General features: G+C 45.6%; 1 protein-coding gene across 2 annotated transcripts in view; it reads right to left on the reverse strand.

Moving 5' to 3' along the window:
• The window catches only part of LOC119336681 (GDSL esterase/lipase At5g33370-like), a 26,238-nt gene extending 15,748 nt beyond the window's left edge, over positions 1-10,490 (reverse strand). Inside the window, exons 1-4 of one of the 2 annotated variants that reach the window (XM_037608754.1) lie at positions 10,155-10,490; positions 9,588-9,718; positions 9,011-9,476; positions 8,399-8,901 (exon numbers count right to left, since the gene is read on the reverse strand). In XM_037608754.1, coding sequence (XP_037464651.1) covers positions 8,627-8,901; positions 9,011-9,476; positions 9,588-9,718; positions 10,155-10,422 — 1,140 coding nt within the window. In that variant the 5' untranslated portion in view covers positions 10,423-10,490 and the 3' untranslated portion in view covers positions 8,399-8,626. Of the gene's footprint in view, positions 1-8,398; positions 8,902-9,010; positions 9,477-9,587; positions 9,719-10,154 lie in introns of those variants that run through there. The other variant, XM_037608755.1, reaches the window with a different exon arrangement.
• Positions 10,491-11,104: the final 614 nt, after the last annotated feature.

Consider the following 11,104-nt stretch of genomic DNA (forward strand, 5'->3'; position numbering starts at 1 on the left):
GGCGACGGGGATGACGGGGACGGGGACGACCGGGGCGACGACGTCGACGGGGGCGGCGACGAGGGGCGGGGACGGCCGGGGTCAGCGACGAGGGGCGGGGGCGGCGATGTCGACGGGGACGACGTCGATCGGGGCAGGGCGGCGCGACGGAGGGAGGAAACAGAGGAAAGAAACAGAGGGAAAGTGAATTTTTTTCAACTCGTGTGTATATAGGAAGGACCTTTAGTACCGGTTGGAGCCACCAAGCGGTACTAAAGGTCTGTTTTGGCCAGGCCAAGCAGCGGGAAGCGCATCCCTTTTAGTACCGGGTTGTGGCACCAACCGGTACTAAAGTGGGGGGTCTTTAGTACCGGTTGGAGCCACAACCCGGTACTAAAGGGGGTGCGCTGGCTCCAGGCGGTGCGCAAGTTTAGTCCCACCTCGCTAGCCGAGGGGCTACCGCACTGGTTTATAAGCCCCAGTGCGATAGCTCTCTCGAGCTCCTCTCCTAAGCAGGCCTACTAGGCCTACCCGTTCTCTTCTGCCCTGTGGGCCTACTGGGCCTTTGCGGGCCTGCGTCCTGGCCCAACAAAAGGTTGGTTTCCTAGTCGTATGCAGGCCGCTTTGACCCAGTAGGCGGGCTTTTTTATTTTCTTATTTTTTTCGCTTTACTTATTTTTGTTTTATTTATTTTTGAGTTGTTTTTTGTTGTATTTATAGTTTTTTTGTGAATATTTTTTCTTTAGGTACAAAAAATTACAAACTTTCTGTTAGTGTCGGTAGTTTTCAAATTTGAATAGTTTAAATTTTGAATTATTTGAAATTTGTGTGAATCACTAGTTTGTGAATAACTTAACTTTGAAAAAAGATTTTTCAGTGATTTGAAATGCTTTTTAATTTCAGGGTCATTTAGCTAGAAAAAATCAGTAAATGCATGAAAAGAATTTGTTTGCACATAAAAAAAATTCGCGTTTTAAATGCCAAAACACATAACTATTCTAACTATTACAGAGATTCCCTCCTGCGTGTGAAACACAGAAGAAAGTGATGATAGTGAAGCCGATCACATCCCAGATCTTTGGGTATGAAACTTTTTCTTCGCGTGTGTCCCTTTGCGCCATAGCCATGGAAAATCTTCATCATTTAACTGGATGCCCTGGTCAATATTCACTGTGAATGGAGCAATTTCATCAAACTTTTCATAATCTTTTGACATGTCTGTCTTGTCATCCACTCCCACGATGTTTCTTTTTCCTGAAAGAACTATGTGGCGCTTTGGCTCGTCGTATGATCCATTCGCTTCCTTATCTTTTCTTTTTCTCGGCCTGGTAGACATGTCTTTCACATAAAAAACCTGCACCACATCATTGGCTAGGACGAATGGTTCGTCTGCATACGCAAGATTGTTGAGATCCACTGTTGTTATTCCGTACTGCGGGTCTTCCGTTACCCCGCCTCATGTCATATTGACCCATTTGCACCGAAACAAAGGGACCTTCAAATCACCTCCATAGTTAAGTTCCCATATGTCCTCTATGTAACCATAATATATTTCCTTTCCCGTGTTGGTTGTTGCATCAAAGCGGACACCACTGTTTTGGTTGGTGCTCTTCTTATCTTGGGAGATCGTGTAAAATGTATTCCCATTTATCTGGTACCCTTTGAAAGTCATTATATTCGAAGATGGTAACTGGGACAGCGAGTACAGGTGATTTTGAATATCGCCATCATTCAGGGCACATTTCTGCAACAACCGGCGAAAGTCCTCGTTTGTTCGCGTGTAATCCAGTCGTCAGACTTCTCCGGGTGTTTGGAGTGTACAAAATTCTTGTGTTCCTCCATATACGGAGCCACCAAGGCGGAATTCTGTAGAACTGTGTAGTGTGCTTCAGTGAGAGAATGCCCGTCCATACATATTATTTGCTGCCCTCATAGCGTGCCTTTTTCTTCGAGTCTGCCCTTATGCCCTGATTCAGGGACACCAATTGGCTTAAGGTCAGGAATAAAGTCAATACAAAACTCAATGACCTCCTCATTTTCATGGCCCTTCGAGATGCTTCCTTCTGGCCTAGCACGGTTCTGAACATATTTCTTCAAGACTCTCATGAACCTCTCAAAGGGGAACATATTGTGTAGAAATACAGGACCCAAAACGTTAATCTCTTCGCAAAGGTGAACTAGGACGTGCGTCATGATGTTGATGAAGGATGGTGGGAACGTCAACTCGAAACTGACAAGACATTGCACCAAATCATTCTGTAACCTTGGTATGATTTCTGGATCGATTACCTTCTGAGAGATTGCATTGAGGAATGCACATAGCTTCACAATGGCTAATCGAACGTTTTTCGGTAGAAGCCCCCTCAATGCAACCGGAAGGAGTTGCGTCATAATCACGTGGTAGTCATGAGACTTTAGGTTCTGGAACATTTTCTCTGTCATATTTATTATTCCCTTTATATTCGACGAGAAGTCAGACGGTACCTTCATGCTGAGCAGGCATTCAAAGAAGATTTCCTTCTCTTCTTTGGTAAGAGCGTAGCTGGCCTGACCCTGATGTATGCCGTCTTTTCCGTGCATACGTTGCTGGTCCTCCCGTGCCTCTGATGTATCTTTTGTCTTCCCATACACGCCCAAAAAGCCAAGCAGGGTCACGCAAAGATTCTTCGTCACGTGCATCACGTCGATTGCGGAGCGGACCTCTAGTCTTTCCAATATGGCAGGTCCCAAAATATAGATTTCTTCTTCCACATGGGTGCGCGTCCGTCAGCGTCCTTTGGAACAGGTTGTCCGCCAGGACCCTTTCCAAAGATTACCTTCAAATCCTTGACCATATCATGTACATCAGCACCAGTACGGTGGCGAGGCTTCGTCCGGTGATCCGCCTCACCTTTGAAATGCTTGCCTTTCTTTCTTACGGGATGCCTTGATGGAAGAAATCGACGATGTTCCAGGTACACATTCTTCCTACAACTATCCAAATATATACTGTCGGTATCATCCAAACAGTGCGTGCATCCGCGGTATCCCTTGTTTGTCTGTCCTGAAAGGTTACTGAGAGCAGGCCAATCATTGATGGTCACGAACAACAACGCCTTTAGGTCAAATTCTTCCTGTCCGTGCTCATCCCACGCACGTACACCTGTTCCATTCCACAGCTGTAATAGTTCTTCAACTAATGGGCTTAGGTACACATCAATGTCGTTGCCGGTTTGCTTAGTGCCTTGTATGAGCACTGTCATCATAATGAACTTTCGTTTCATGCACAATCAAGGAGGAAGGTTATACAAACATAGAGTCACAGGCCATGTGCTATGGTTGCTGCTCTGCTCCCCAAAAGGATTAATGCCATCTGCGCTTAGACCAAACCATACGTTCCTTGGGTCACCTGCAAACTCCTCCCAGTACTTTCTCTCGATTTTTCTCCACTGCGAACCGTCAGCGGGTACTCTCAACTTTCCGTCTTTCTTATGGTCTTCTACGTGCCACCGCATCGCCTTCGCATGCTCTTTGTTTTGGAACAAATGTTTCAACCATGGTATTATAGGAGCATACCACATCACCGTGGCAGGAATCTTCTTCCTGGGGCGCTCGCTCTCGACATCACCAGGGTCATCGCGACTGATCTTATAACGCAATGCATCGCATACCGGGCAAGCGTTCAAATCCTCGTACTCATCGTGGTAGAGGATGCAGTCATTAGGGCATACATGTATCTTCTACACCTCTAACCCTAGAGGGCAGACAGCCTTCTTTGCTTCATACGTACTCTCGGGCAATTCGTTGTCCTTTGGAAGCATATTATTTATCATTACCAGCAACTTTCCAAATCCCTTGTCAGATACACCATTCTCTGCCTTCCATTGCAGCAATTCAAGTGTGGTGCCCAACTTTTTTTTGTCAGCTTCGCAATTCGGGTACAACAATTTCTTGTGATCCTCTAACATGCGCTGCAACTTCGTCCTCTCCAGATCACTTGCGCAGTTTCTCTTTGCATCGGCAATGGCCCGACCTAGATCATCAGCGGGCTCATCTGATGCCTCTTCTTCAGCTTCTTCCCGCATTGCCGGCTCAGCTTCTTCACCCATTGTTGTATCGTCGTATTCAGGGAACCCATGGCCAGGATAGCCGTCGTCGTCCTCTTCTTCTTCATTGTCTTCCATCATAACCCCTATTTCTCCGTGCTTGGTCCAAACATTATAGTGGGGCATGAAACCGGACTCAAATAGGTGGACGTGAATGGTTCTTGACGTAGAGTAACTGTGACCATTCTTACAGCCAGCACATGGACAAGGCATAAAACCATTCGCCCGCTTATTTGCCTCAGCGGCAAGCAGAAAAGTATGCACGCCATTAATGAACTCGGGAGAGCATCGGTCATCATACATCCATTGTCGGCTCATCTTCATTACACAACACCGAACAGACCAAATTAATACAAGTTCATAAATAAAGTTCATACATAAAGTTCATATACATCACTTAATTAAATGCAACATACAAATAACTCTCTAACTAAAGAATTTAAATGCAACAACAAATGCGATCAAGATCGCAGCTAAGGTAACAATTGATTCAACAGCATAATGATACCAAGCCACACTATCAATGGCATATTTTCTAATCTTTCTAATCTTCAACCTCATTTTCTCCATCTTGATCTTGTGATCATCATCGGCAACATGCAACTCCAATTCCATCTTCTCCCCCTCAATTCTTTTCAATTTTTCTTTCAAATACTCGTTTTCTCTTTCAATTAAATTTAACCTCTCGACAATAGGGTCGGTTGGAATTTCTGGTTCACATACCTCCTAGATAAAAATATCTATGTCAACTTGATGGGCATAATTTGTCATAAACACGAAATCCAGCAACTAGTTTTAAAAGAGAATATACCACATCCGAATCATAACAAGGACGAGGGCCGACGGGGACGGATATCAAAACCATGGCACTATGTATAACAAACAACGTACGGGTAAGATAATTATGGGAGTAACTATGTATCCAAATCACACAAACATCAATTTGGTAATGTAAAACATTCATGAACAAGAGCCTCACCACAAGGTGGTGCCGGCGACGGGACGGTGCGGGCGATCGACGGTGGTTACGACGGAGATTTAGAAGGCAGTAAGTAAACCACACCTACATATGCAAACTAAGTGTTATTTTTGACCTCAAATTGCATATAAATCAAATACTAGCAAATATAATTCCTCCCAAATTAATCACTATACAAAGCATTGCAAGGGCTAATCTAGCAATGAGAGTTGAAACGACAAAGTTGCTAACCTTTGTGATCATTTGAATGGATGGAGGCCTTCAAATCTTGACAAATTTTGGGCAAAATTTGTGAGGAGCTCGAGGAAGAGAGGGGAAGAACAGAGGAAGTGAGTGGAAAGGGGAAGAACAGAGTGGCTCGGGTGGACGAAGGGTTTATGTACGTCGACCTTTAGTACCGGTTCGTGCCACGAACTGGTACTGAAGGTGCTGGACGGGCCCCAGACTGACAACATCCTGCCACCACTCTCTTTAGTACTGGTTCGTGGCACGAACCGGTGCTAAAGGTTCGCCACGAACCGGTATTAATGAGAACGGCCGGCTAGCCGTTGGAACCGGCACTAATGGACACATTAGTGCCGGCTCAAAATTAAACCGGCACTAATGTGTCTCAGATTTGCCCCTTTTTGTACTAGTGTTTGGTCCCGGTTGGTGGCACCAGCCGGGACAAAAGGTCCCCCTGCCTGGGCAAGCCGCTACGGCCACGTGAAGCCCTATCTATACCGCTTCCCGATCGAACTGGGACTAAAGGTGGAGGGCTTTAGTTACGACCCTTTAGTCCCGGTTCGTGAACCGGGACAAATGGTCCTCACGAACCGGTTCGAATGGCCATTTTTCTACTAGTGGCCATCCATCATTCACTCGTCGGCGACAACCATCTTGATCGTGGGAGATACGTTCTGGCCCGTGACCAGAGTGCCAAAGTTAACGGGCTCGCCGTACTTGGGGCCGTTGCCGTAGAAGAGGGCTACGACGCCGCGTTTGATAGTGGCGTGCGTGGGGTGAAGCATGTCATGTACTCATCGTGCTAGGCGGCGGGTCACGCCATCGTGCCCAGGTGGCTGCACATCACCTCCACGTTGAGCTTCCTGGCTGGGCCCGCAACACGCCGTCTTTACCTGCCTCAGCCCTGGCCGTGCGTGCAGAGAGTCCACAGGAATTAGTTCATGCACCTTCGTACGAACCCTAGCTGCTAGTTCATATGTACCGGCTACGAGCGAGTTGGCCATCATGCTGTTGATGATGTTGTAGTTGGCGGCGATGGAGTACTTGAGCTCCTTTATGGTGGCCGTGGCGGCCTCGGCGAGCTTGGCCCTGAGGAGGCCGTTGAAAGCCAGCGCCAGGGAGTTGGTGTGCTTGTTTTTACAAGCGGAAAATATTTAATTTTCTAATCAACTTGAACTACTCTCTTATTTTAATTTAAACTTCTTCGTTTTATTTGTAGAATCAACAAAATCCAAAAAAATTAACTGCTTTGTTATAATTTGAACTTCTTGATTTTATTTGTACAAACGGGCAAAAGAGATTTTCTTTATAAAAACTGAACTGCTCTATTTTATAAAACAAAATGTGAACTTCTTGGTTTTATTTTTATAATCAAGAAAAATACAAAAAATTATAAACATTGAACTTCTCTATTATTTTAATTTGAAATTTTTGGTTTTCTCTAAACAGGAAAAATCTGATTTTTTTTGTGTAAACATTGAAGTGCTTAGTTTTTTTTGTTTTAGTTTCTTAGTTTTATTTTTAGAAATGCGCAAAAGCCTTTTTTTGTAAAAAATTGAACTTCTTTGTTATTTTAATTTTGATAACCTCACCATGTTTACTCATGTGTACTTTGAGGGATTGTTCTTAACTTTTCTATACTAACTTTTAATTTTTTATTTATAAGATTTTGGAATTTCTAATTATTTTTCACATGACATTTTTATTTTCAAAGCTCTAACTTCTTGTTTATTTTAATGTAAACTTTTGCATTTTTTATTTTATGTTTTATTTTACTTCATTTCTATTGGAACCATGCCAACCTGTCGTCGCAATAGCAATTGAACTTTTAGTATTTTGTCCAGTAAACTTCTAGCGTTTCTTTTTACTCCATCCAATCCTTTTTACTTCACATATAAGATTTGTTTGAAGTCAAACTTCGTAAAGTTTAACCAACTTTATAGGAAAAACATCAACATTCACAATACGGTTCAATATCATTAGATGCATCATTAATTTAATTTTCATATTTTGTAGCTTTAGTATTGTATATATTGATATTTTTTCATATAAAGATAGTCGAACTTTATAAAATTTGACTCAGACAATTCTTAAATGAGAGTATAAAGGACCAAAGGGAGTACTTTCTTTTGCTTTCTCGTAGTGTCATGAACTCTCTGGTATTTTTACTTCTCCAAACTCTCCCATGACTCAACCCCAAACTTGTGACTTCTTTTAACCATGAAACCTCTAGAGTTTCTTTGAACATTTTTAGCTATCGTCTTTGAACTTTCCAAACTTGCGTTCGGTTAAAGTTCCGCTCATATAACAAGGTGAATTGCTCCCTGACAAAAATAAGGAATTGCTACACTTGGTGGAATGAACGTCTCAAACGCAAACATGAATTTTTCAAGCAAATCAAAAACATACAAAAAAAAGGAAAATATAGATCACCATTCATTTGGCCTAGCCTGCAGGTAAACATTTGGCCCGGCCTGGCCGGGTCAAGGTCTGGCCCATCTCTTAAGTCTTTAACAACTTGTAGTTTCCTGCCTCTTCATGGACAGCTAGAGTAGAAGGGATGCTTTTCTTCTTTTTCTTAACATAGTACAATTGAAGCCGCTCACATACACGAGAATACACTCACCTCTGTAAACGCACGCATGCACAACCTGAACCCTATGAGTACCCGTCAAGTCTAGGGCTTGAACCCTGATGAGTTGGGATATCACTGTCTTCATAACAATCCAACCACATGTGTAGTAGGGCTTCTGATAACACGTGGACATATCTTTATATTTTTGTTGGCTAGCAAAGCATATCGATCTCAAAAGATATAGGGTGACCACAAACTACTGTGCTATGTGTGTCTGTGTAGTTTGTGTGATTGGCTCGGCTAGGTACTGTGTCGGATCCATCTTCTCGCGGTACCATGCACTGCATGCATAATTGCATGTGATCGGATGGACCTCACAATTGACCACAAGGACGACTCACATCTATGTACTGTTTCTCTTTTCCTTTTTCTATGATCTCAAGATCGATCACATATTTATGCAGCTGATAATTAAGCATGTATGCAAATTTTGTAGATCGTGTCAGATGTTGAATTATCGATGCATCATGCATTGCACACCACACGCGGGCCGGATAGGACAAGATTTATTTACTTAACCACTTTATTAGTTCCACATACTAATAATTGAAGCACAAAACTCAACACAAGATGGAGCTAGCAGCACGTACGCATGGAATAATTAACGGGAAAATCATCCTCTTATTGAGTGCTAGCTCCTAGCTAGCTAGTTAGCAGCTGCTGCAAATTTTAAATCATCATTATTTCGAATTAGGCAAGCATGCCGACGACGAACGTCGCCGTTTACTGGCAGTCGACCACCATCTTGATCGCGGGAGATAGGTTCTGGCCCGTGACCAGCGTGCCGAAGTTGACGGGCTCGCCGTACTTGGGGCCGTTGCCGTAGAAGAGGGCGACGACACCGCGCTGGATGGTGGCGTGAGTGGGGTGGAGCATGTCCCAGAACATGTAGTCATCGTGCTCCGCGGCGGGGCACGCCGTCGTGCCCTGGTGGCTGCACATTACCTCCGCGTTGAGCTTCCCCGAACCGCAGCACGCCGTCTTCACCTGCCTCAGCCCTGGCCATGTATGGAAACAGTCCACATGAATTAGTTCATGCACGTACGTACAAGAATCTTGCTGCGTGCGTACAATCGAATAAAATGGTTAGCGTATCTGCGTGCGTACCGGCTACGAGCGAGTTGTCCATCATGTCGTTGAGGATGTTGTAGTTGGCGGCGATGGAGTACTTGAGCTCCTTCATGGTAGTCGCGGAAGCCTCGGCGAGCTTAGCCCTTAGGAGGCCATTGAATGCTTGCGCCAGGGAGTTGGCCTGCTCGTTGCACTCGCCATTGGGCATGCCGACCCTCTGCCCCGGCGTGCACCCGATCGGCGGCACATCAAGGATCCCCACCATTCGCGCTCCCATGTTGTAGAGCGCCTGGATGTGCTCGATGTAGGTGGTGACCATCTTGACGACATAGGCCTGGGGGCTGGCCGTGGAGGGGTCGAAGGCCGAGAAGTCGTTGCCGCCACCGCTGAGGAGGAAGAGGGACCGCGCCAGGTGCTCCTCCTTGCTTGGGTAGCAAATCATGTTGTCCGCCGCCTTCTTGAAGTACTCGACTTGTGTGCGCATCGTGAGCGTCCCTTTTCCCTGCAAAAGATCGATGTGTTATGCATATAATTAACCAGCAAATATATGTACTTACATAATATTATGCTCCTGAGTGGCTTTGTAGTCACAAGCTTGAAGTTGTTTGTGTACCGTGGTGTCGAGGATGCCGGATCCACCGGAAGCGTAGTTGGCGCCAATCTTGCAGAGGCCGAGTAAAATCTTGTCGTGCGGCAGCATGGAGAGGTATGGCTTGGGGCTCATCTCGAACCCCACACGTTGTGCTGCACGTACAACATATATATGAAACACATGTATAAGAAACTTGGTTACCTAGCTGCTTATTTAATTCGTTTGTTATTGTGCATGATCCAAGCTGTGGGTTTGCATTGTTAATTTGCCGCACACGTTTGTCCGTCCACTTCATAAACATGTCGTTCATATCTCGATCTTGACATATGATTTGAGTTTGATCTTCAAATTAAGCTCTTGCTTTTATTATATATCCACGACTTTTCAGTCAGAAATTAACTAATTTAGTGGTTATAACAGTCATGCATGTCCATCCCGTTCGAGGTTAAAATGCACGTCCGGTGCACACATGTATAATGTTAAGCTTGCTGCCTTTCCCATACGTTTGCGGATAATGTTAATTAGCAATAATAATTAAGCATACATGCACGTAGTGGGCGCATGGAGTGCTATCAGGGGTACACTTACAGATGACGTCGGCAAGGTTGTAGCCATTGGTGAAGCGGCCGGTGGGCTTGCCGGGGAGGTCCATGCCGTAGGGCCGGTTCGCCCTGGGCGCCGGCGCCGGCAGGTAGTCGTTGTTGCCCACGTCCACCAGCGAGTCGCCGAACACGTACACCGCGTTCACCAGCCGCCCTCCGTTCTTGCCGCCAGCCACCACTGTCGAGGCGCACACGGCGCCGACGAGGCAGAGACCGACGACGAGGAAGCAGACCAGAGCAATGCTCCTCGCCATGGCCGAAACTGCTATGGCTCTCACTCTAGCTAGTTCGTGCGTGATGTGGTAGCAATAGGCAAAGCTAGATAGGTTTTGGTGTGAGGATGCCGGTGTCCCATGGGCCGGTATTTAAAGGGCCGGGTCGATCGACGGAGCCGTGTAACACGCGCGCGATCAATCGTCCGAGTCAGACCGGTAGACGGACGGACGCTTACCGTCGGTGCATGCGTCCATGCGATGCGATGCACAGAGACGACAGCGACCTACCTTGTCCTCGCGCGGGCTGCGCCTATCGCGACGTACGGGGATGCATGCTCGGTGATGGTGCGTGTAATCATCCAAGCTAGCTGGAGAGCGTGATGCATGCGGGAGAAAGTGATCGGTTGCTAGGCATGCGTATGGGCACGCAGTGGACCGCGGTGTCCACCTCTGGCCCTACTGTGGGTGTATGGACGCACTATTTTATCGAAACAAGATTTCGCCCAGCTCTATAAATATAGGACAAATATTCATACCGATCTAAAGTGATGAAGAAATCCTCTTACAAGTAGGTTAAGAAAAAGAACATTCAAAATAGTAGCGAAAACACCACGTACTCAAAGTCGAGCAAGATTAATTACAGAAGTCACCACACTTAAACAGAAGCAACTCAGACTATCAAGCAAGAACGGAACCACGCCGCCTTGAGAAACCAACGGGC

Source organism: Triticum dicoccoides, chromosome 7B (assembly GCF_002162155.2).
Source record: "Triticum dicoccoides isolate Atlit2015 ecotype Zavitan chromosome 7B, WEW_v2.0, whole genome shotgun sequence".
Classification (NCBI taxonomy): Eukaryota; Viridiplantae; Streptophyta; class Magnoliopsida; order Poales; family Poaceae; genus Triticum; species Triticum dicoccoides.